We start from the raw sequence: 27,843 nt of genomic DNA, 5'->3' as shown, positions 1-27,843 counted from the left end.
CTGCTAGAAGTCGCTCCCCTTTGTTCAGTGGACTCGGCCGGGCCTAGGGCGGACCCGCTGCTGGCCAAGGCCGAGCCAATTGGTAGCAGAATGTCCCATAATAACGCCTCTGAGAGAACGTATTTAAGAAGGGGAAAACAGGAAAAAAAAAAGAGAGAAGATGTGAAGAAGCTGAGTGGGGGCAGAGAGGGGGAGGCGCGAGCCTTGTGGGCCTTGCAGGCCTCACCCTCTGGCCTCCCGCCGGGCAGCTGACTGGGCCCAACTCTGCCCAGCCCGGCTGCAAGAAGTGGAGAGGAGATGAGAAGTGAATAAGATGTAAAAAGGATCCTGAGAGGCGTCTGCCAGCCTGTTGTAAGGAACGGCTGCAGACGCCAAGGTCAGTGAAGAAGGAGGGGGAGGAGTAATGCGGCTCCTGGCCAAGATTCCCCTGCAGCCTGTGGTGCAGCCCATGGTGGAGCAGGTTGTCCCCCTGCAGCCCATGGAGGGGCAGAGATCCACTTGGAGCCCGTGAAGGACCCCACGCCGGAGCAGGTGGAGGCCTGAAGGAGGCTGTGGCCCGTGGAGGGCCCGCTGGGGCAGCCGTTCTGGAGAGACTGCACCCCATGGAAGAGATGACCCACGCCGGAGCAGTTTCAGGAAGGACTGTGGCCCGTGGGAGGGACCCCATGCTGGAGCAGAGGAGGAATGCGAGGAGTTCTTCCCCCGACGATGATACAGCGGCGTAAAACAACGCGTGATGAACTGACCGCAACACCCATTCCCTCTTCCCCCTGTGCCGCTCAGGAGGGGAAGGTAGTAGACATACTGTTAAGCCTGGGAAGAGGGAGGGGTGGGGGGAGGTTATCTTGTTCCCTGTCTCATTCTCCTGCTAATTTTAGAAATAAATGAGTATTTTTCCCCAAGTCGAGTCTGTTTTGCCCGTGACAGTAACTTTAAGGATTTCTCCCTGTCCTTATCTCAAACCTCGAGCTGTTTTTCCTTATATCATCTCCCCCTATTCTCTTGGAGGGTGGGGGGAGCGAGAGAGAGACTGCGTAGTCTGGTCCCAATGAGGGCTGAACTACGACAAGTGGTCATCCGGGCTTCTGTCAATTATACTGTACTGTAAGAATGTCAGCCTGAGTCTGGTGAGTCTCCACTTTGATGTTGCTGTTGGGTCTTTTTGATGTTAAATGCTGCTGTGTGTGTCAGACACACATAGACACATACTGAGAGTTCTCTCAGGCTTTTATAGAACTATTTTACACAAAATAAAACAAAACATGTCTAAACATATTAGAGTTGCTTACTCTATTGCCTTTCCCCTCTTATCAATGGGGAGCTTGGTACATATTCCTCCAACAACTGACTTGATGACACGTTCTTTTTCCTCTTCTTCTCCCAACTCAAATCTATAAACATCCAAAGGTGGATGAAACCCTGATTAATGTAGCCAACAAAAAATGAACTCTACAAACTGGTGTATCTCTGTGCACCAATAACGCATTTCCACTGACAATAATTCTGCAGCACATTAATAACGATTTGAAGCTTGCTTGCACTCTCAGCATATTTGCAGTGACTCTGCTGCCTCCAAGTTCCCAAACATCACAGAATTACCCTACAGAATTTATCTGGGGGAGGAGCAAAAGTGTCACAGCAATAGCTGCTGCTAGATGAGGTTAAATATAGACTCTTTTTCTCTGTCTCTCCCCATATCCATGATTCCCTCTACCTGCAACCTGTCCTCTCCAAATTCCCTCAATCTCTTCACTGGGATCCACTGTACCATTTATTGTAAGCTAATACCTATGGCATGGGACTTAGAGGTCAGGAGCTAATTCAAAATCCTTCTTGATTATTAACCAATATCAGTAAATTATTCTCTCAGTACAATTCCACTGTGTATATGACCATAAAAAGCAACTGGGTGGTTATGCATGACCAAGCCATGAATGCACTTGATTTTTAACAGTTGGACTCCAATGATAGTTATTTTTGTAAACAAAGCATTACCTAAGTGTATATTAGTTAACAAAGATTTTAGTATTTATTGTAACTTTTCTTAAAATACCTTGTTTTCCTTAACTGAAGTCAAGCTAATAAAAAGATTTACTCCATAACACTCAGTTTCATTTTTGCTTACAGCTTGCAAAACATTTTGCAGAAGATGCTTCACATTTTTATACATAATAAAGAAGCTGAAAAATTTAAATTAATATACTAGAGAAAGCCGCACTGTGAAATTTGTAACTTGCTCCTGCACCTCAGTAGGTTTGTATCTAAGTTTTGAGCTAAATGTGATTGCATTTGATTTACATAAACTTCACAGATCAGTGATTTGCCTGCCCCATTTCTGTAATGGAAATGCTAATGAAATTGGTGCATCTGGGCAACCAAACCATGTGCATCTTCTAAATATCACTTCTGATATATAAAGTGTTAATAATTTTTTTTTAAATCCTGATTGCTAAACAAAGTTTTAAGATAGTTGATGTGTATAAAATATTTATGCCATATAAACTGGTCTTAATTTTATGATACTGTCCACCCCTATAAGTTGTCATAAACCCAATAGAACAATAATTTTTATAAACAGTTAACCAAACAAAGAAAATGCTTACTAAATGCTTTTCTGCACTATGAGGAATGCATTTAGGCTCTATGAAGATGAACGCAGCCCGCCAGGTGCAGTGTGTTACGGCTCTATAATGGCATGTGCTAAGCCACTATCGAAAGGCAAGGGTATTTGCAAAGAGGGACGGGTTAGGAGGATTAGCTTGGTAAAACAGCTGGAAACAAGACACAGCACTTGCTTACAAAGAAGGGTCAGGTGCCTACTTCCTTTTTCAGCCCTCTTTTATATCTGCAAACTGCTGTGCTTCCCACTTCAACTCCACTTCATGTAAGAATGAATCCCTTGTTATTCAATAAAAGCACTACAGCTGAAGACTTGCTGGTAGTGACACCATTCTGCTATCACAAAAACATTTAAAATTTTATCTATTAATCATTATTATTCTTTTACATTTTCCCTCAGTTATTTCAAATTGCTTTATATTTAATATAAAATATAAAAATCTATGCAATCCATCACAACTTTCGCAAAATTCTTTAAAAAGTCAAGAAGTGGAACAAAGCCTGAGAAGCAAAAAAATTTCTGCAAATCACAGAATCATACAGCAGAAAAGAGAGAAATGAGTAAAAATATCTACAATATCTCAATAACAGCATCAATAAGAATCCTACAATTAATGCAACTGACCATGTAATGAGGTCTAATTAATGGTATAATAACTAGTGAGTGCTGTCTCATAAAGAAATACCCTGTAGAGTGCTTCTGGTTATGTGTACCATCTTCTAGACTATATACCTATACCAATGGGGAGTCAGCATATAGTTAGCTTCATTTCACATAAAACTAGTGCCAAACTTGTATTCTTTACACATAAGGGGACGGGGGGAGGGGAAGCGTATCAAGCAACAAAGTCTAGTAGCGCATAACAGAAACAAACCTGTCACTTTTGCTTAGTCATGATATTAGTATCAGAGGAAAAGACTCTATTTAGAGATCCACATTAGTACACACAAAGAATGAGGCCACCAGGCAGGAATGCATGCTGCTTTCTCTTAAGAACTTGCCCAGTCTCTTGGGCAGTGAAAGAACCAAAAGTTTTTACTTGCAATTTCACTTCTCTAAATAAATAATCATGCAGTGCTTTAGCTCCAACGCACTGGCTCCCGAGACTGAGATGTGGAACACTCTTCTTCAGAGAATGTTGTGTGTTTTTTCCTGTCATTTGCTACCTTCTGCCAAGAACAAATATTGCATACAAAATACTTGCACTTCTGAAACTCCAGCCAGTTTCTGCCATAGGTAAAGTAGCTCCTCCAAACATCATTAACATTGAAGATTTAAAAAAAAAAAAAATCCTTCCTAAAATGCATCATCTACACTACAAAGGACAGACTACTGAGTGATATTTTTTCAAGAATATACCATAGCAATACAAGAATTACAAAAAGTACTTTACTTTCTCTTAAGTTTCCTTGACATAGTGTTTTTACTCCCCAAATAAATTATAAAGACTAATAACAACAGCTTTAAAACACTTCTGCCATAGCCAAAAGACTCACAGAAAGGATTCTTCTGTGAGATTCAGTGATGCAATTCATGTGTTCAGAGTCGGAACAGTTGCCGATTTAGGTACACGTGGATGATGCATTCACTGTAACTGAAGAGATTTTGAAAGCCAAAGTGACCTACTGTGCATTCTGTCAAACAATTTCCTATACAGGATTATTTAACTCCTGGCACAAATAACTTTTTTTTTTTTCCTCCAAGATTCTCATGGAAACAATTGGATGAAAAGGTATCTCAAAGAGAAGATGGAAAGTACTTTGTTGAGACAACTGTAGCATGGAGCACTGAAAGAGAAGACAGCAGAATTCCTAATCTACACTGAATGAGGAATATGAAATATATCAAGTTTTCCTTTTGCTCTGGAATTTGATTTTAGTATTTAATTAATGGTTTACAATACTTAATAATAATAGTTAACAATACAACAAAATCCAGTGTAAAATGTTTTCCTTTATTCCACTGTTTCTAAGATCTTTTCTATACACATTTCTGTATCCAAAACATCAGTTTCTTCCAGTTTTAGAAGACGTTACAGTATCTTTCATGCTTAGCTAAAAACAGTTCAATCATTTATTGACACTACGCAGCTGTAACAGAGTAATGCTTTCACAATAATGGAACTTTGCATTGTACTGACAAATTGCTGGTTTACTTCTTAACTGCCCAACTCTTAAATTCAAAACCCTGAAGTTCCTATAAGGCAGGCACCTCTTCATTAATACAAATACAACAACATAGATATATAAGCATCTCCCCTCACATAAGCTTCTGCAGCACTTGAAGCAGTAGACCATGTTGTGCAGAAAAATATTTTTGCTTTTTAATAAAATTTACTGTGTCCAAACTTTTTCAGCAAATTGATTCTTATACTAGAGGTGTGTAAGTGGATCACTGAGAAAAATAGTAGCTTTTAATAAATGGTAAGGCAGAAGAGATTCTTTGATGAGCATAGCGAGCAAGTTAGTTCTTCCTCTGTGTACTTAAAATGTATACGGGCCTGGACTCTTGTAATAAATGCCAAGCAGCTCACTACCACAGCAATGCGTTCACACTCAGAGAACAGCAACTACAAACATCATAGCTCTAAGCAGATTAATTTAAATAAAAAAATCAGACAGCAGTATTTCTACATAATGTATATGGATAATGAAAGATAGTAATTCAGAATAACATAGAAATCATATGCACTTAAGGTTAGCTGCCCAATACTATAGGTCTGATTAAACAAATTAAATTAAAAACTCCTCATTTTAAAAAAGTTAACAAGGAAAAGAAAGACTGACACAAAATATTTCTGGGGAAAATACTAAGCTGTCTTAACAATGTAATGAGCTATTAATTGAGAAAAACCCAGAAATTCCAGCTAGGTTAGTAAATCCATCTCTGTTTTGCTTAAAATAGTCAAAAGAAAACTCTACTGTTACAGACTCCCTCTTGCCTGCGAAGACTGATGATGAGTTAATAGCAGCTTCTCATTAAGATGCTGCAGGAAACAAAAATCCCTAGGAGACAGAGCCATCTAAAAAAACTTCGTGCCTTTGCTGTTCTCATCCCAGGATCCACCAATGCTGAACAGCAGAGATTAAAACTTGCATGAATTGTAGAAGAGTTTGAGAGAGACCGTAGTTTTAGGCCTTCCTGTTCACAGACTAATTCCGTACATCACTGGATACATAAGCGCTATTTGGTTTGAAAGAAAGAACTGGTCAGCTGGCAGAAAGAAGCGTCAATAACCCAATCATTTTTCACTCTTTAAAAGGAAGCTATAGTGCAAAAACTCAGACAAAAAATGGTGCAACATGTAGGTTTAATTCAGCTTTGAAATCTGCAAAATTTGCCACTTGAGTGATGTACGTGATTGCAACACTACACAAAATAAAGCTTATTTCATAAAGTCTATCTACAATCTCTCTGAAAAAAAAAAAAGATTAAAAGAAAAAGCCTAATTAAGGTGTACAAATATTTCCTGAAAGCAAACAGCGAGGCTGGAAAAGATTATGCAGTGTTGTTATGATGTATTAAGAGAACAGTAAAGGACTAATCAAACAAAAGCTTAGGTGCAGTCTCAGATAAAATTTCTGAACCATAACATCTATTCAGCTTCATCAAACTCCCACGTGAAGCAAAAGAACCTCCAGCAAATTCAAAATCTAAAACCTGTCCAGGCAGAACAACAGAAAAATGTACTGGGGGGAACGATGCTGCAACAGATGGATGACTGGGTCTTCTTCCATGTACAAAATCAGTGAATCTATCAGTTTAATTTACTAGGGAAACTCACTAACTTTAAGCCATGGATATTTTCTTAATAAAGAATCAGGTGAAAACTGTATTATAACCATGTAAACACCTTTTCCTAGCCTGTACTATAAAGGACATTTTAAGAAAAGGGAATCCACAGGATGAAGTGTTTAAATCTTCCAAAATATATTCTATAGAATAAAAGAAAAAAAAATAACAGGTTACAAATTGCAATGCTCAGAAATAATCACATAAAAACAGTCTCGCTTCTTACATCAGCATTGCGTATCACCTCCTCATTTTTCCAACAAAAGCTATCTACCCACTAAGTAAATAGGTAACAGTAGATGCAACAGTAGTTTTACCCTCAGTAAACCGCCACATGAGTTGTGACAGCAAAAGCCTTCATCACTGATTACAATGGATGAAGCAAAAAGGCATATATGTTCTTTAGCATAATACTTATTTGAAGCATTCTTCTCTAAAATTAAACATTTTTTTCAAACTGGATCCAGGAGCAACACAAAAACATAACAAAACTGAATTACAAGTTGATACGAGTCACTGTCAGACACATTATTCTTAAAAGAATGGAAAACTTCAACTGAAACTGAAAGCAGCGATTAAGTGGATCAGCACAGTGGAACACCTTTTGAAAATCCCACGGGTAACAAACTAACTGTATACCCATCTTTCTTTTTGAGACCAAAGACCTGTTGTACTTAAGAATTTGTTTTCTTATGATAAACAAATGAAGAAATTAGGTGCTTAGATGCTACAATGCTCACTATCATCAGAAAGGAGATCTTTAGAAAACAAATATTAAAGAAAGCAAACTGTAAAAATTTTAATGGTATTTAAATACTGCATTGAAGTAAAAAGAGGACAAAAAACATTCTCCTGACAAATCATCTGTAGAATTTAGACATAGTTCAGGAAATGACCATCAGATATGTAACAAGTTTTTTTTTTTTCTAATCAGAGATTGTAAGGAAGCAAAAGAGTCTAACAAGACAAAATAAAACTGAGATACAATTAGGCTGATAATAGGAAATTTAGTTATCCTGGAAAGGGAAACCATAAGCTGGAAAAACTTAACTGTTCATGAGCGTTCCAGAAGTGAATTTTTTTGTTGAAAAGTGCACAGGATAGATTAAAGAACACCTTAACAAAAACAAAACCCAAGTAAACAAAACATTAAAATAAAAAAAAAAAAAGACAAAAGAATGTAGTATTTCATTGTTCCAGGGATTTGATAGATATGATGTTATTCCCAGGGCTTTCCGTGCAAATTTTTCATAGAATCATAGAATGGTTTGGGTTGGAAGGGACCTTCTAAGGTCATCTAGTCCAACCCCCCTGCAAGGAGCAGGGACATCTCCAACCAGATCAGGTTGCTCAGAGCCTCATCCATCTTGGCCTTGAATGTTTCCAGGGATGGGGCATCCACCAGCTCTCTGGGCAACCTGTGCCAGTGTTCCACCACCCTCATTGTAAAACACTTTTTTCCTAATATATAATATAATATTTTAAAACCATTACCGCTCGTCCTGCCACAACAGGCCCTACTGAACAGTCTCTCCCCATCTTTCCTATAAGCCCCCTTTAGGTACTGGAAGAAGGTCTCCCCAGAGCCTTCTCTTCTCCAGGCTCAACAGCCCCAACTCTCTCAGCCTGTCCTCATAGGAGAGGTGCTCCAGCCTTCTCATCATCTTCGTGGCCGTCCTGTGGACCTTCTCCAGCTGGTCCACGTCCTTCTTATGTTGGGGGCTCCACAGCTGGACACAGTACTCCAGATGGGGTCTCACCAGGGCAGAGTAGAGGGGGAGAATCACCTCCCTCGACCTGCTGGCCACGCTCCTCCTGATGCAGCCCAGGATGTGGTTGGCCTTCTGTGCCACAAGAGTACATTGCCGGCTCATGTTGAGCTTCTCGTCCACCAGCACTCCCAAGTCCTTCTCCTCAGGGCTGGTCTCGATCCACTCTCCACCCAGCCTATATTTGTGTCTTTAAATAAAGTTTCATTCATTTTAAAGACAAAAACTACAATGTATTCTTTCGACTTAACATAGATTTATTTTTTTTAACTGAGTAAAATATTTGTACCATAACTTGATCACTGCAGATGGAAAACTGATTTACCTGGACATTTTACAGTGAAGCTGCCGGAGACAGCACTGCATCAGTTCTCTAGGAGGTATAATTTTCAACCAAGACAATCACATACATTCAAGAAAAAGCATTGTGGGATTTTTTTCCTCCAGTTCCTGATGTTTGTACACATTTTGTTTAGTTTAAAGATTATATAACCTGGATATTATTTGAAAACTAGCAATTTTTCTGAGGTAATATTAATTTTTAAAACACTACATTAAAAATAACTAAAATTATACACAGAAAACTGACATGGTTCTTAAGATAAAAAGTGAGTTCTAACAGCGTCCTGCAGCCCCACAGTGCTAAAATGAATATTCCTCCTGCCTGCCAGCATCTGATGTCACTTCTCAAACACCAGTCTAGGGAAGAAGCAAAGTAACACTGGGAGTTAAAGCTTGGAGAAAGAGAATTGCCACCAAGATCTGTTCTTGTCACCAGACCCCTCAACAGCGTGAAGCTGGTGGGAAGTGAAAGACTGCCAGTCTAGCATCTTTAAGAGTTCACAAAGTTGTGAAAAAAATATGTCTGTAGAAACAAGGGAGGGTTGGAAAGGCTGAGAAGAGAGAGGGCAGGAGAGCCTAGGAGACCATAAGGGAGTAAAGGCGGGTGTTCATGTCCTCCGGTTCCTTGGAGTAGGATACAAGTATATCAGACTTCTAGAGACTAATGAGAAAACTCAGAGAAGGTTCCCGCTGGCTCTCAATCAGAACACTGTCTGCCATGCTGGGAGCCATCCCCCACAGGGGCAAGCTGCTGTCAGGAGCATGGGAGCAAGCTGCTCTCCCATAGCATCTCTATCTGATTCCACAGCTGGTCTTGCACAGGTGGAAGAGGCTACTGACTCAAGGGATGCTGCTCTGCCTCTATGGTTAGACATAATTTCGCACATTTAGGATATCTCTGAAGATAGCAAAAGTACTAATATTAAAACTGGAGAGATTAGAAGCTAAAGTTAACAGATTACTACCATTCTTTTAAGCATAGGAAGACTTTATTATAAAATTATGACAGTGTTCATTATGACAGAATATTCTCTCCTGTTCCTAGTTGGTACTGGATTCAGAAGTGTAATTAAAACCACAAACACTCATAATTATAAGCTGGAAACTGTGGCAGAACTAGGAAAAGAGAGGTCCACTGAGCTGAATTAAAGAGGCAGGAAATCCTGTTTCTTACTCTAGGCTCTGACAATGATTTATTCCCTTACTGTGAACCTTACAGATGTAGTCAAGTCCTTGTTCTTAATCTGTGAGAGTGACAAAAGGTTTCTGTAAACTGGCAATTGACCATTCTTTCAGTAGAGAAAGAGTAAGAAGCAGCAACTACAACACACAACAGTTTGCTAATACTGTACCGATCCAATGGCTTTTTTAGATTGGCTGCCGTGTTGTGTTTTTAAGTTAAGAGATCTGTAAAATTTTTTATTTAGCTCCCTTGATCCGCTGTGTTTACTGAACATAGCTCAACATTCAAACCTTAATCTTTCTGAGCCTCAGCAACAGATTGGTTTTTTCCCCTGTTATTACCTACCATCCATGGATTCTGAGAATTACTGCAGGTAAGATTAGTGATATACTGAAGTACTCAATTACTACCAAATTTAATACCGAATACAGTATTACTGAACAGGGTTGGTTTGGTTTTGTTTTTTTTTTTTTTTTTTAAGAAGGGAAAGGGTTTTGAGCAGTTCTATGAAAAAGCTGGATGCTGGCACTGAGATCAGTTTTTGGCCGGTATGTTGAAGTGAATCAGATCATGAAGGAGCCAGACAACTTTTTTCCCCCCCATTTCTTACAATTCTTCTTATTTTTTTTTTCAGACTGGTGCATATTTAGAAATAAAATCTAGGCAGGTGGGCAGGACAATATGATAGAAATGCCAGGCATAAAAGCAAGTGGACAGGACAGCAAAAGAGCAAGCACCAGTGAGTAAGCAGACTCACAGAGCAGCAAGGGGACACTATAATCAAGAAGCAGGTGAAAAGGCAGGAGGAAAATGCCAGACATTCAGCAAGTCGATAAAGCAGTACCAAAAGGTCAGCAGGTGTGCCAAGCAGAAGAAGAGCAGTTCCGCAAAGTCGGCAGATGCACTCAGCGGAAAAGTGATGCCAGGCACTCAGAGCAGGAGACAAGGCAGCGGAAGGCCAATGCCAATGTACAGTCAGATCGAAAGGACAATAAAGAGGCAATACATGCTGTTCAACAGATCGACAGGGCAGCAGGTAGTCAGTGTCAAGCAATTAGCTGGTCAAGATGTAGTGCCAGACAGTCAGGCAAAGGACCAAGATTTCAGGAGGACAACGCCACACAGCCAGCAGGTAGAGAGAATAAAAGAGAGTAGTGAATGCCAGGCAGTCCCCAGGCAGGCAAGGCAGCAAAAGACCAAAGCCCATGAATAATCAGATGCGACTGTCAGCAAGGACAAAACATAAGCCTGCCAACTGATGGAAAGGGCAGCAGGGTGGCAGTGCTTTTTCAATAACTTAGGATACCATGAGTGAAACAGTCCCAAGATTCTAGATGCTCACCCTCTGGTAATATCATTAGACCAGAGTGAACCATGAAAACCCACAGGAGAATAGCACACAAATGGAAACAGCAGATGAGTCTGACCCTAGCACTTGGGGAGGCCATAGGATCTTCCTACAAAATAAAAATATGAGAATCCACAAAAAAATCAAACAAATGGGAAAAATATGTCTAAGAACTGTTTTTGATGATGATTAAAAAAGCAAAAAAATACTAGCAAAGAATTAGTTTGGAAATGATTGGGTGGGATTGAAGATGTTGCTTACCCCTCTCTGGAGCCCACATAATGGGAATGTTGGGAATTTCTGCAGCAGAAAAACAGAAGAGAAAAGGGATTTCTGACTCCCAGTTCAAGGAAAGCATGTCAATTTAGGACTGGGTAACCTCTTTGGGCAAAAAATAAGAATTCAACTGAATCTTTGCCCATCCCCAGATACAGGCCTTTATTGAGGTTTGCGAAAAAGCCCACATCACTTTCATCTCATGACATCCCACCCTTATTCCCCGAAACCACACTTACCTCTAGCACAAGGTGTATAAGAGGGGAAAGGGGATGGTCTTGTGAGCTCATTCCCATATCCACTGCAAAATAGCTTGTGAAGACGAGCAGAAGTACCCATTAGCCAATGCTGGCTATTTGTGAGATACATTGAAGAAGTAAGTAACTGTTACTCATCACTAGTGTAGGCTAGTGTTTGAATCTGGCTTAGATACACCCACACTCTAATGAAAAGACTCAGTCTTATGAGTCTTGTGGGGTAACTCTCTTCTACAGCAAGAATTGCAAAAGTATGAAACTTATCAACACTCTTTTTAACCTTGAATCTCTTCTTCTCTTTAACCTAAGCAGTCTGTTATTTAACATGTTTGGTTTTTTAAACAAATTAAACTATGTTTCAAAAATCATAGCTGCTGCTCTATTTCCGAAACATATAATGAACGGTGGAATGCTAGAGAGAATCTAAGCAGTAATAAAATTCCGTAACTCAACTTATCTGTCATTTCAGTCATGAGTCTTTTTATTCAGTAAGTATCTTCCTAGTAACTAAAAGTCAACCAATGAGGAATCAAACTTCACTATTTCCGTCCTCTTAGAAATCCACATTGTGTGTGTACCTATTGAGCTGCACATTAACATCTTATGGTAACACTGGAAACCTGCATCTCACTCATGTCACTTTGATAAGGCAATAATATGCAACAAGAAGCCAACTCTTCCCCCTCTTGCAAACTGTAGAGAACCTTAGACACAACAAAGGATCATTAGTTCTGCTGTGCACTGCTGATTTAGGATTTGGAAAGGTCACAGAGACAGAAGGCATATGAATTTGCCATGTACTCATATGCAACAAAGCTTTTAAGGAATACAGTAGTAATAGGCTAAGCTGACAGAACATTATTTATTCTGATCCTCTGGGTATCAGCCACTCATTCTCACTGCAGCTGAGCAAGGCTCAGGAATAATAGAGGCTAATACAATTTCAGATTTAGAAACTGGGGTCACAGAACAGGGATTTCTTCCATATTCAAACTTTCCTGTATCAACATTACTATTTGGGCTTAGAACAGAATGACAGGAAATTTAGGCAGAGGAGACCAAGAGATTTCCATCACACGATTAGTGATGGCTTAAACCAGCCAGGAAGAGCATACAGTGATGCAACCAGCATAGATATCAATACTACAGAGCACGAGGTACTTAGAGCATGCCTTGGCAGTTTTATCAAATTCTGTGATTTTGTGGCCAGTAGCAGCTACAGTTACCTCACCACATCAAGAACAAAATTGCTAGCACCTTCTCTCCAAAGGGAAATCTTTCAAGGCTCAATGAAAATGAACTATGACAAACTGATCTCAGTAAACCATAAGAAAATTTTTGTTTGTGGAAGAAAATATGGACTTTCAAAATCTAATGGAAGTTTAAATATCAATAATAAACAGTCAACAGTAGATTATGCACCTCACTATTAATTTGGGTATTCTCAATACAAAATGATTAAGAATATACTAATGAAGTTAAGGTTAAAAAGTAATTATTTTCATGCCCAAGAGTGACAATACTCATCTTGGTTTGCAACTCCAGTACTGATACTGAGTTAACATTTTGCTAAGGCTTCACTGCTCCACGTGGTAGCAATTAGCAGAAGCAGGCAAAGGACCGGTTACAATCCTAAGAATAACTGCTCAAACCAGCTGCTTTCCAAATGCTTCTTGTTTCTTTCCACTTAGTGGCTGGAAGAGCTCCTACACAGCAGGCAAGGAGCAAATGAGAAATTCTCTGCTCTTTAATAAGTATTAGTTTTAATGATCAACGATTTTAATAGTGAGTCATTTTGCTATTCTGGTGTGCCTATGTCAAAAGGACTAACTCACTCAATTTTTGATACATGTGAAATCCAAACTCGTGTTTGCCCTCTAGTTATAATTTCTTTAAGCTGCCTTCTCAGATAAGTCTTTCTAACATGTCTATACATTCTTTGTTAATTTTCTCCCTATTGAGCTTTTATTAAACTCTTTGTAATAGACCGTGACCAGTAAAAAAAAGAAACATTAAGGATAAGAACTGCATAATTACAGGCCTGACAATGTTTTCAAGATTATTTTGCCTTAACTTGACGTTTAATTTTGTTCAGTTCCCTGTCATCTTCTGTGAAGAGATGTTTTAACAGAAACTATTTTTAGAAATGTCTAAAAGGAAAAAAAATCCAAAAGTTCCAAATTTAAAATTTCATTATGCAGAAATGCTATGGTAGGCATATTTTTTCTCCTCTAGCTACAGAAAAAGGATTGCAAGATCTATCCACTGTTGCATCTACACTACTAACAGGAGCCAAGTCAGTTAATTTAAACTAATAGAGAGATGTCTGTAAGAGCTGTGGTCCGTACAGTGAAAACACAGCTAAAAGGCATCAGTAATGTCAAGAGGAGAATCCCTCTCTTTACTCTGATAAAAAGTAAACTATAATCATATTGTTCTTTTGAGTGTATTTTTGAAAGTATTTCGGATCACTGGGATATGAAACATTTGTCCACCCACATGGTATACTAGGTCTCCTTCCAACTTGCATTTTGAAATTACGTTGGAATAAAAAACTTAATTGCAAAATTTAACATTAAGAAGTGAGATTCCCTGGCTCATTACTGTGGCTTTGCTTCTCATTCTATGAAACGTTCAAATCTCTTACTGCTGTTGTACTATTGTTTTATTCTTTTCAACAGAGCTTGCAAACATTTCATACATGTTTGAAAGACAGAAAAACCAAACTTCTGCTTGCTAATTGAGAGTATTAAGGAAAACTAAAATAAAGCAAATAAAAGTTGATCCTCAAATAGGCAAAAATACTCGACTGCTTAATAGGAATGCTATTAGTATTATCCTTAGGATATGACAGTCGGATAACTTTACACAGAAGGTTAACACATTAGAGTTTTGCATTTTCCAAAAAGAAACAGAGAAGCAATTAATGTAATCCTTTTGGATGCAGGAAATAAAATTGCTTATTCATTCATTTCAGGATTCATTTGATTCAAACTACCTTCTAATTTAACATATACAGAACATAAGGCTAGAATCTAGTTTGGCCTTCCGCACAGGATAACCCATAAACATCATCCACGACTACTGTAAGGAGTCCAAGATAACCTGACTTTATAAGACATCTCTCCCACAATCAACCACTTTTGATTCGACGGGATTAAATGAGAAAATACAGCTCTTCTTTAGGAAACTTCCATTATAATGACTTTTTTTTTATTAGACTCGTCTGGCTCAAGCTCCCTAATACCAGCTATTGTTACAATTCTCTTCAGTACACTAAGAAAGTCGTTGGTACCTTACATTATTATTTCTCAAACAAAATACAGTATTTTAATAACAGTAATAAGTATATACCTTACATTATTATTTCCCAAAGAAGGAACAAGCTATTTCCCAGTATTCTTTACGATAAACTAGAGCTGTGTGACTCTCACAGAAAGCATCTCTCATAACCATCATAGATTTTTTTTTACCTTTTTTCTATATCCACTGTGACATTTGAAACTTTTTAAAATGGGAATGTCAGAAAAATACGCAGTTTTCCATTTCAGACACATCAATCCCATATACAGAGATAAAAGTATCCTCTGTGTTCCTATTCCTCCCTGCCCCCACCCCCCTCCCCGCCATCTTCATACTTGTCTATGTCGGGAAATCTAGACAGAAACAAGTTGAGACATGCAGTCGTTCAATCCAATATCTTAGCTGGATACACAGACAAGGAGACATGTTCCAATTCAGTGTTTATGTAGCAGAATATCAAGAGTTTACTAAGTCCTCTTTATTTATCAAAATTAGCATTTTCCAGGAATGCTCTCTCTGCATATATTTCCTCCTTCCTTTGGTGGAGTATTTTGTTTTGCCTTGGTTTTTGTTTGTTTTGGTTTTTCTTTGTTGAGGGTTTGGGGTGGGGTGAGGGGCTTTTTTCTTTTTTTTTTGTTTAACATCTGATATTCCAGTAAATGGAGCTGAAACGGGAGCTGGCTTCCTTCCCTCTCACATTTCTCAGTATAGCTGTCCTGGTAGCTTGCAGGTATTTCCATGCAGTGACTGCAGTTGATGATAGCACAACCAGGCTCTTCAGAGATGCTGGCATGTTACCAAATTTTCCTGAGAAACTCAAACAAGAGAGGAGAAAGCGCACTTTTTAGCACTTTGTAAATCAGGTAAATCAGTTTGGAATTTCCCAAGATGCAGGTACTTCTGTAACCTGACGGTATACTGTGTAACGCAAATAATCTGTATACTGCTGCTTCTTGAAGAAACTGGTAATAGTTGTATAGTGAGGAGTGTTCTCTAACTAAATGTACCAATTCTGCTACAATAACATGCCTTCCAAATACAAGATTTAAAATCTCATTACAGAATTTTTAATTAAATGAATAAGGCACACAAATCTATTTGGATTTTTATAACACCAGATGCAGCACTTCAAACAATAAATTTTATTGAAAAAAAATTAAAGCGGACTGGATAAAGACCTAATCATATAAGCTAGAAACTGTCTGGAAGACCAAGAAAAAGGGTACCTTATAGAGTTGCTGATAAACTTGTGTAGCACACAATTTGGAAGGAATCTGTCACAGAGCAGTCTATTCCCTTTAAGCATATTTGTTGCCTAGTTGCACCTAGCAAAGTTTCATAATTCAGACCCTTTAGGAGTAAGCTGGGTTGGAAACATAATTTTCTAAGAAATACAGAGAATGAGAGCTCTCAAAAAGTTTCGATGGCAAGTTACAGGATCTGAGATCATACATACACAGCACACTTCATTATACAATAGCTCTACACAGAAATCAAACTTAACAGGGAATAAGACCTCCATTAAGAGATATGAAAAACTAGAGCCTTAGATAGGCTATCAAAATAAGTGGGGAAAGGTTATTAAATTGAAGGGTACCTTGAATATTGAAGGGTGAAAAACTGAAACAGCAGCCTGGGTAATTAGAGGTTGTACGATTTCATAGTATTCCTGTCACAAAGTGACTAATGACCCAAGTCAGATGAAGACTTCATTCCTCCTCACTATGCAGCCATCCCGAAGTGATAGTTTGTAAAAAGAAAATGAGTTTCTTTTGGCCCAGCGACAACACTAAGAGAGTTGAATACTGCTGAAGAAGAACAGAATACTTGCATATCCATAATGAACAATACTAGAAATCTTGCTGGTTTGGAAAGGCACTGTTCGAACCAGGGAGGATGAAAAAACCTACCTATTATTTCTATTTTAAATTATTGCATGGTCAATTAAAGTTGTTATTTGAAATGTCTCAGTGGATTTGGGTTAATCTGGGGGAAACGTGTTGCTGTGAAAATATGGCTACAACATGACATAACCTGTTGTGTCACAAGCATCTGATTTCATTAACAAAGTTGAATGGGAAGAAAACACACAGAACACAGGAAAACTACAAAAACAGAGATTAAGAGGGTTGTCAGCACTACTTGGGACAGAGAAATAGAAGGATATAAACACTAAAATACTCTGTAAAAATAAAATGGAATTTGAAGAAAGATTCACACTAAGTTCTACGGAGAAACTTGGGAAACAGCAATAGAGAAAGACATCTTAAGGAACTGGAAAAATCCAGGTGATGGAAAATTTGCAATTGGTAATGATTATAAAAACGCAGGTGCAATTTTGAATTGAATATACAAAGGCTTGATATCACAGCAGAATAGAGACTTCCTTCTCGCCAGACGTGGCTTCTGTGTGGCTAGGTTTGGAGCATTTTGTTCATTGTAGCATGCTTTAAAAAAAAAAAAATGCTGACAAATAGGAGGGAGTTACAAAGAAGAATTTATTTTCATGGACCAGAGAACTTTGATGAAAGAACAAACAACATGCATATATCGTCAGATTAAATGAAAACAAGTATGTATCTAAATACATTTTAAAATAGTCTATAAATATTGAAGAATATAATCAGCAAGAATCAAAAGGAGCATTCCTAATTTTTCCAGAGCACTGGAAAAGGAGGAAGACTGCAAGGAAACACCTGGTTTTACATGATGGAAAAGAGCTCTTCTACGCTTCTTCTAAAGTCTTGGCTTAAAATTTTGTACTGACAATTATCTGTAGTGTGGCTGAACTATTTGTGAATACACACAGTAACACAGCTCAAGGATGTCTAGCATCAATCAATGTACAATAAATTGACTTCTATTGCTGTTATCTAAGTGCATAAAATTAGCCTTGTAGGGGAGCAAACAAAACTTGCAAGTCACACTAAGGATGAAGGATAAGAAAGACTTGAAGACTCTGTTAGGGGTAGACAAGTGAATTTTTTGGATGCACAATTTTGCAAAAGAATAAATGTAAAAAAAAAAGAGAAGAGAGAAGACAGAACACTGTGCAGAACAGCTATATACGCGACATTTTTCCTTTCTCCCTTGTATTGACCGATAGCAATAGAGAAAATACATTTCTATATCAAAGGATATCTAGTGATTGATAAAAATGCTGCCACATTATTTAAATATTTTCAGAAAAGTTAATCTATGTTATCATTAACATTCTAAGATCTGTAACTGTTTACCACTGAAGTATTGTAGTTCCAAGGAAAAAATGTTTGCTTCTGGAAATAAAAACTAAAAGTTCCCTAAATAACTTAACTTTGGTCATATGTAAAGCCCTGATCTCTGTCCAGCAACAAACACTTTTTAAATCAACAAGCAGACTATATGAGCATTTCCAGCATGGATTTAAACACTACTCTCATAAATTATAGATAAAATAAGACAGTAAGGCTGTATTTACAAGATCAAGCCTACACTTCCGCTTTAGTTCAAATGCAAAGTACCATCAACTGTCGTGACAGATGAAAAATTACAGCATTCATTAATAACATCTACAAGACAGTTTCTTTCAAATTCTGCCATCCATTGGGTGAACTTTGTTTTTTAAATATCCATATGCATTTCATCACTTCTGGTCACACAGATAAGAAAGCGAAGGTTAATCACACTGCTTAATTTGATTGAACCTTGCCCCTCAAAATGTGAATCACAATAAATAATTCAAAAGCTTCTCCCCTCCCACTGACTGGACCGAGGCTATAAATTTAGGGACCAGAGACAGGTAAGGAAAATCAGATATCGTGGATACCCCTAATATTACCTGTTCTATTACAAGAAAAAAGTCATTACATATCATTGAAACAACTGCAATAACCTGGTATGATTCTGATACAAAGTTCAAAAGACAAAGTAAGTGAGGAAACTAAATAATTTTTTTTTAAACTTAATCATAAATTTCAGAAGTTTCAAGAAGTTACTTTAGATAGATACATTATGCTACACACTTAATTTCAATTTAATCAATAATTACAAAATTGAATTAATACTAATTCTTTGGGCTGTAAATACTCTCAGGATCTAACTTTACCTTGTACAGTACAACAGCAATTATGTATCTATGCTCAGAAAAGAAAGCAGAAAAACGTGTTTTCTAATCAAAAGTATAGGAGAAGCAGGACTGAATCATTCCAGCTGAAATATGACCTGAGGGACTATTCTCTCTGCTCTCAGGAAAAATGCTAAAATGTCTTCCAGTATCAGATTCAGTTATTACCAGTTTTAAAATCAAGTCCTAAAGATGACATCTCAATAGCACAATGTCATGATCACATCATTTCATTATCAGTTCAGTAATGAGAGCATGCTGAACAAACACCATACACAGAATAGATTAAAGCCACTTCGTACATCAATCCAAGTTTTCCATAAGGCTTGCTATTGCACATTTCATGTTGATACAATGAATTTCTCCACTTTGAATTGGCTCTCTCAGTGACCCAAAAGACATAAAATACGGGGCCAAAGCTTATGCTTCTCCATATGTTTTTGTTACAACACATACTGGCAAACTAACTGTCTTCCCTTAAAAACATTTGTTTGAATGAATGATCTAATAAACCCAATCATAAGAATGAACCTTATCATTGCCTCTTCGTAATAAAACCTGGGATTCAATCTCTCCACTATGATTTAAATTTAGCCTTGCAAGTTAATCCAACTTAAATGAGTGAAAGTGAGTAAACACTGTCCTTTATAAATTCTTTTAAAGTATGGGAATAATTTGACAGTCAGAACACTTAATTCTGCTATAACCAGCCAAAATCTTATATACCTCTTATGTTTAAAAACAATGCATTTTTTCATCAAGATAAGTTAGTGATGATTTTCATATTAATATGTTTTTATTATTAGTCTAAAGATGCTTCAACAACTCAGATAATTTTTTAAATGGCTCACTGCAACATCAAAGCCAATCAAACAAATCATCACCACCTGTCTTTAATTAGTTTGAGGAACAGCAATGAAGCAATGTAAGGAAAACACTAGCTGTTTATGAGCAGAGTTCTCATTTGTTTATTTCTTGTCCCAAATGCTGCTTGAGAGTCTGTGGTTAAGTTTTGGCACTGGCTGCAATGCTGCCTATGCTTGACTCTGCATAAAGGTAATAAACCAGGAAAACTGAAGCAGAAATTCAGCCCTCCTTTTACACAGTGCTAGGAATACAACCTTCAAAACCATTAACTTAGTTTGCAAGTAAGAGACCAATTCAACTAACACACTTTTCACTTCTATGTTGCTTTAACAAAGTGAACCGTCTGCAAATTCAGTTTCATAAGCCAGCATGTTGTGGATATCTTATATTTTTCCCATTTTCTGATACACAGACCCTTAGATTTTAGTTACTTAAGGTTTCTAGCACGTAATCTAAAACATCAGAAGCAACATACAGGCACACTTTCTTTACATGTTTGTTTAGTTATACAAATGTTATACAACAAATTAAAAATATTTTTAGATTCCTAATGAAAAAAAAGTTAAAACGCAGCCATGGTTGACAGAACAAATTTGTAAGTAAAAAACATTGTTGGGATGTTATAATGAACCCAAACCAACTCTAAGTTGAAAGTCTAAGCAATTGAAAAGTTACATGAGCACTTAAGAGAAATCTAAATATGCTGAATTATGGAAATAAACACTTCAGGCATTCAATCTTAATTCTGTCCTTTTGTGAATATAAGCAAATAAAAAAAAAAAGCATGTGATTTTAAAAGTTAATATTAATCTCATTTGGAACCACAAATACCAAAATACTTCAACAACAATCACAGAGTCATTTCATAGTACAACTCACGGCCATGAAGTTATTACATAAAATTTCCTCTTTTTTTTTCCCCTCTTACCTTAGCTCCTTATAAATGGAATGTAAGCAGATTTCCTGTGCAACATCTACTGCTGCAAGTCACCTCCATCTCTGTGTCTGTTTAGCATTTTTTGACAATGTGGCATTCAGCGAAGCAATCATAGCTTTGCACAGAATTTTTTCCCCCTACTTTCTGCCTCTCACACTGTAACCTATAATGGAGTACTTGTCAATGCAGTAGCCTGCAAGGGAGAACTAAGGGATCTCTCTTATCCCACTTTCCCTTGTGCAGGACACCAGAAAAGCCACATGCTTTCGCTTTGCAGCATTGTACTGCACTGCTAAGGAAACTTATGCCAAAAAGCTGTTAGCATTTTGTTTTGTAAAGGGACTGCAAAACCACTACGCTATGCCATATCTTAGTTTTGAAATAATTTTGGGTCAGAACCCAAGGTCAGAGCAAATCTCTTGTGCTATATTCCCTACTGCTTTTTCTGCTTCCAAGTTGCACATCACTTGTACTGCCCAGACATACCGCAAACTGAAGTTACAGAGGAAATTTCAACAAAACATCGCTCCCCTTCCACAGACTCATACATTTCTACACCAAAGGGTAGATTTTTCTTATTAAGAACTATCTCACCTCTGGAGTGACATCTCGTGGTGCAAACCCTGTTCCTCCAGTTGTTAAAATCAAATTAAGTTCCTTTTCATCACACCAATCTATCAGCGTCTCCTGAAAGAGAATATGAATCTTGTCAGATTTAACAAGTAATACATGGAATACAGTTATCTCAGAAAACACTTTAAGATTTGATATGTCTCAAAAACAGAGGCATACACAATAAATAGAGGGAATTGTAAAATAACTTACGGCTTTTTATACAAATATTTTAAACAACTATTTACAACCAACATATGACAGAATTATTCAAGTAGCCATCATAATATTTTTGGAAATGGAAACTGAAATTCTGTTCTCCATCTCTTGACCAAGAAAAAATATGGAAAACAAGAATTCACAATTATTTATTTATATCACTGTTTATTTCAATTTTGAGATATAAATATAATGCTTTGACACATGTTAATAAGAGTTTGTGCATTTAATTCAGGTTATGTGGTTGATTCTTATATTACAGTAACTTTGGTTTCTGTGCTCGACTTTTTAACAGCCTGAAAAGAAAGCAAGAACGACATATTTGTAAGCTTATCTACTAAAAGATGCAATAATACACCTGTCGCAGCAACACAAAAGATTATCTATAATCATCTTTTCTACATTCCCTACATCTCAATAGGACTGTGTATACCAATTCCAAGGCTGAACAAAGAAAGCTTAATAAATGTCATGTAAATTCAATGACTCACAATAATGGAGAATTCATGATTCTAGATAAGTGTTTTATTTGATTGGCATTCATTTTTTAAATGACATTTAAAAATAGTTTTCCAACTGATAAAAATTTGACATAAGCAAAAAATTTATTTAGTTTCAATATGATTATATCACTTACTCTTCATACTCTACTGTGGGCTAGCACAACAGCAGAGTGCCTGCTTGGAGCTCAAAGTTAGCTGTGTTACATGAAGTACACTCTTGTATTACACAGTAAAGTATCCACCTGCAGAAATCAGTCACATCAATTACTTAGACAGCTATACTTATTCTAGCAAAGAAAACTCATTCTTTGAAAAAGTTCAGGGCATATTTCTGTTTCTGGAGTGCTATATTGGGGAGGAACTAACTGTTTTGGTGACTGTTGGCTAGAAGCTTATTATTTATCATAAAATTAGATCTGAGTAATACGCTGATTTAAAAAGCTTAAAATACTATTATAGTCATAAAACTGTTCAGAACATTTTAAAAAGTACTATCAATTTAGATTAATCTTCAGGTATGTTCTGCAGGCTTAGCACTGCTATGTAACTTCCATATAAGAAAAAGCTCATATACAACCTCTTCCAAATTGCAGGCAAAATAAACTTGTGTCTGCTTGCAAGCCCTATCATGCAAACATATCCAAGGATTCCTTGAAGAATTGGCAAAGCCAAAGGTTCTGCTTTTACATCTCCTTTCTTTACTCATTCCTTCCACGTCCCCTTTTGCCTTATCTCTTCTCTTTATTAAAACCACATTCACCTTTTTACTCTCCCCATCCGGAGGATGACACTCTCCTTAGGTGGGCTGTAAATTACCAGAGATCAAGAAAAGAACACACACAATGCCACAGACCTGTATATAAATGAACTGTTAAGTCTGACTATTAACTTGCATTTTAAAAAAAAATGTGAGTAACAGTAGTAAAAAGTATTTTAAGTCTTAAAAATGTTTGTTTCAATAGCATAGATATGCATCAGAAAAACTATTTTAAAGAGGTGACATTTTCTCCATTTTATAACCTAGAAACATATTTGTCTTGACTTCCAACTGCCACCAAATTTCAGAGAATACTTGTGAGACGTTCAGTGTAAAAATGATGCTTGGCAAAGTTAGAGCTTAATATTGTATACATTTTAAAAATTATTACCATCAAGAAAAAATTGTCAGTATAAAACAGGAGGGAGAGATTTTATGGGGCTTTTTAAAATTATTTATTTATCTTTAGATAAAATAAAACCTGGTTTTATAGAGAAAATAAATCCTTTGTTCTCATTTTGCTACAGTTCAATAATATTCCAGTTAACACAAAAAAAGTCATGTGATAGCCTACAAAAAGCTAAAGAAATTCATATACACCCTAATTCTTCAAATAAACTGAGCAATAATTAAAAGCCTATTACTGTTATCCCATCAATGTCCTTAGGCAGACACATAATTCTCCATCAAGTCCTAGTTATAATAAAGAAACGCAAGCTTTCCTTAAGAAGACCTTTGACTATGAGGCAGTAAGTTTGGGTTTCATTGTATTTTAGAAGTGTAAACGGTACCACTGACATCTTTTTAAACCATGGAAAAATACGGAAGACTGATATGCAGCTTATTTACTTTCTCTCTAGACCACAAAACTGTCCCACAAAACATTCTCATTGACATTTTAAGTAACCAAAAAAGGAAGAAGCACCTTGATCAATTGAGTATAAAAAGCTACTCATATTCACTTTGCTGCAGCTAGCAGGCCAGCTATATTCTCCACTGGCTTTGCATGGAATTGACTTTGCTGTGTCTTCAAATGAGAATTCCTCTAGACCAGGAACCTGATATTTGGCTTTACTGATGCCATACCAACACAGTTACTATATAACATTTCAATCAGAGAAAATGTCGTCAAGTATTTTTTGTGCATCTTTCTCTTCTTCTATTGTTTCATTGATGATAAGCTTTCAAGATAAAGTGAGATGAGGTTAACAGGTTATGTAAATCACTCCACTCAAGTCAATGGAATTATGCTGACAGATACAAAATACAGTATATGGCTCTGAAAACAGTACTGTGAAATTACTATCAAATTTTAAAAAGCCAGAACAAAACCAACCAATAAATAGCTCAATATTTTTAATAATTGATGTTCTAAAATAGGCTTTATCAGTTATTTTCCAATGTCAAGGCAGACAAGAAGAAAAAGTCATTACAGTCCATTCCCTTAGACACATTTTCATTTCAAAGGCATGCAGCTGTGACTCTAACCTGCTCAGATTTCATTGAAGTCCTAGAATAATTAATAGAATAATATTAATCATGTTTTTCTGCAGCACAGAAACAAAATGTCAGCCCTGTTGCCTCCTTAATCTTGGGATTAGATCTGGTGCTTTGTCCTCTCTACCTATTTCTTTGTATTTTTTCTTTTAAATACATTTAAATTTCTCTCATTTAAATAAATAAGAAATCCTTGGGTCTAATATGCAATTTATTTCTATCGCTTGCTCCAAAGAACTCATGTTTCAGTCAGCCCCCTCTCTCTCTCCCCAACTTGGAACTACTTGTTGGGCTTCCTGTGCACGGCCTACTCTTGAAATTATTTAAGTTAGAACATTGCTCCTCAAAAAATTTGCTTATGATCCATTTCACTTTTCTCATGATCAGTGTTGATTTCACTAGTGCAGAAAAATCTTGCCTCTTCTTTCTTTGAAGAGTTCTTAGTCTTTCACATGTAAATTTATTGATTTGAAGGCCAATTAAGATCATTAACTCATAGAAAGCATGCCTACAGTGCAAGGCACAGTGCAGAGACCCTACCCTTACCACAGATACACGCTTGCAAACTCATACAGGCACTGTCACATTAAAACAGACTAAGGCAAAAAGCTGTACAGATATATTCTTGTGGTACCACACCTAAGCTAGTGCTACCTGACATTTCAGTCAATGAATAGCTATAACACAAACATAGTTCTTTCTGTGGAGGTAACTTAAACATCTCAATGTCCAAGATGCAAAACTGTCAGCAGTGTGAGTTACAATCCAATGGGCAAGTCACAGAATTTCGGTCAGCTCCTTCTGTATTTAAAAGAAATCCTAGGACTCGAGCATCTCTTCACTAAACCACCCAGCCTTGATCTGAGGGATTCAAGAGAGAGAAAATACATTATAATTTAATTTGGTAGGCTTTCTCAGCAGCTATTCATGTTTATCATTAAGTATTAGCTGTGTTTCTAGAAACTGTTTCTTAATAATTTATTTGGGAGAACACCCCGCCTCGCCATGATACCTAAGAAACCTGCTCACAAAATGCATAACAGAAATTGTTAGCAAAGTGAGGGTTTTTTGTAACTTCATTAATGTACCATCCTCTAATCTCTGTAAATAAGTTAACAGGAGAAACAAATAGGGTTTCCTTTCTAGAATGCACAGAACAGTGACCTGATCTTGGTAGACAATTGAGGTTTACGGCTTAGTGAATTTTTGCAGTCTGTTGCAAATGAGGCCTTATCACAGCCATGGGCACTCTACATTTCTGTTCTTGATTGCTGTTTCACTGAAATAATGGAGTAGAGCAGTTCTACACGTATAATTATTTCCTTTTCAAAGTGACAGAGGCATCACTCCATTGATACAATGGCATGAAGCATGTTGTTATCAGGAATTTAAGCTTAAGAAAGGTTGCAAGACTCCTCCAGTCCTCTTACCGCTACTGTGTGCTATGGGTAATGCCCTTAACTGGAGTAGAAGTACTACAAAGCACACAAAAATGGTCACATGGATCAGAATAAATGCCTGCACAGAGGAGCTGAAGTCTTGAGGACTGTTCCTCTCCTTTGATGCTACAATCCTATGGTATTTCTTGTCTGTCTTTTTGTCCTGTTTTTGCCATCACTTTGCCCTGAGAGTGTGGTAACGGTCCCACATGTTTATGCTTCTGAAATGATTAGAACACATTCCTGAAAATCAATGTTATGGTTCTTATTCCTGAGATTAACACGTATATGTTTTCTTATCAATATATAATTTACTTCATAACACAAAGATTGTAAAAATAATTCTCAATTCATATGCATACTTTTCATACACCTTAACCATTCGAATATGACATGTACACTGTTAGCATTTAAAACATTCATTAGGAAGGAATGGGGAAAAGCTAAAAAGAACATAAACTGGCAGGTTTTTGTAAAGGATCCATACAGAATACTTCCATCCTATATTCAATATTGAAACTGCTTAAGTAATACTATAGTTAACAAAGATGTGTAGTATTTTGGCACATGCTCAATTTTTCTAGCACAGCGCAAACTTAGAAGTTATTTCTCCTTACATGCACCACTAATCACACATGAAGGACCATTTAAAATGTTAAAATTTAATTGAAGTTGCTGGGCAAATATAAATGTTAAATATGAAATTTAATTATGAAATTATATACATTTATTTACATTGGACTTTGAAACAGAAGTTAGTATAAAGCTGGTTTACAGACATGCATAGTATCCAGAACTACTCAAAACATCATTGTGTGACTGAAAATATTGTTGTAGCTTCTGAGAAAAACTACTGACAGTGCTTAGAAATGAAAAAGTGTGTTCCTCAGCATCTTCTGAAAACTACAAACTTTGTAAAAATATATAACTTTTATATTTGCAGGTAACTCCTGTTTACTCTAGGAGAGTATGTTTCAAACTCCAAGGAAAAAAACATGTTCTTAAAGCTATAATGACAACTTTCCTTAGCAATTCAAGTCAAATAAGAAGAACTGTTGTATAAAAAGCCACAGTAAATAATTTTCTTTCACAAGAAATTGTGTGGTCTCATGCTAAAAGAGTGTCTGAGATAATGTTCATTTATGATTATCTAACATCATCATAATGAAGAAATTATAGTGAATGAGAATATGGAAAAATATATCAAAGAACAGAAAGTCTGCACAGTTGCACATTTGCTAAGAAAAGTGGATGTCATTTTGACCACTGACTTTCAGGAACACAGGAACTAGCACATTAAGATCTCACGACAACCTTTACCTAGTTACGTGGCTTGAACTACTCCAGACCTCAGCTCACTAATCCCTGATATGATGGCATGAGAGAGAATGGGAAAAAAGAAAAAAGGTAAAAGTAACCCAGTTGCTCCTTATCGTTGTATTAGGTGTTTGAATCTTCTCTATTCATCTAACCATGGCTTGTCCATTAATTTAGAAGGGAAGAATCAAGTACTGAGGACCACGCAAGAATATGAGCACCTAAAAAGCAAAGGCACTGAAGGAAAGACAAAGAGCTGAGTTCAGCATTCAGTTTGAAAAAGAGGGTAGGCTTAGAAATGTTAATCCATTATTAGAATTAATTTCATAATTTTTTTTCCATATTTCTTGTGAAGGTTTTATTTCTTATGCTCAGAGTCTTTCTCCTACTGCTTGAAAGCTTGGCTGAAATGTATAGAATCATAGAATCATTATGGTTGGAAAAGACCTCTAAGAACATCAAGTCCAACCGTCAACCCAACACCACCACACCTACCAAATGTAGAGGCATGAAAACATTCTTTTGCACGGAGTAAACAGCTCTGTAAGTAATCAAACTCAAAATGATTTAAGAATATCAGAAAATGAAAAACTAAAGGATAAGGAAAATATGCTTGACATTTTCTATTACCTCCACGCTTTCCTTCCCCTACCTACAAAAGACACAAAGAAAGAGAAACGTTAGGCTTGTGTTCAGAGCATAA

The 27,843-nt window shown here is 36.9% G+C and overlaps 1 protein-coding gene across 17 annotated transcripts in view; it reads right to left on the bottom strand.

Annotated features, from left to right (window-relative positions):
• GPHN (gephyrin) overlaps positions 1-27,843 on the bottom strand; it is a 313,321-nt gene that overhangs the window by 132,776 nt on the left and 152,702 nt on the right. For 15 of the 17 annotated variants that reach the window (XM_086748161.1, XM_086748164.1, XM_086748163.1 and 12 more), the window contains exon 4: positions 21,391-21,483. In XM_086748161.1, the coding sequence (XP_086604287.1) occupies positions 21,391-21,483 (93 nt within the window). Of the gene's footprint in view, positions 1-11,315; positions 11,355-21,390; positions 21,484-27,843 lie in introns of all 17 variants that reach the window. The other 2 variants (XM_086748177.1, XM_086748178.1) reach the window with 1 other exon arrangement.

This window comes from Chlamydotis macqueenii, chromosome 5 (genome assembly GCF_036417535.1).
Source record: "Chlamydotis macqueenii isolate bChlMac1 chromosome 5, bChlMac1.mat, whole genome shotgun sequence".
Classification (NCBI taxonomy): Eukaryota; Metazoa; Chordata; class Aves; order Otidiformes; family Otididae; genus Chlamydotis; species Chlamydotis macqueenii.
This window is presented reverse-complemented; position numbering and strand designations above follow the sequence as displayed.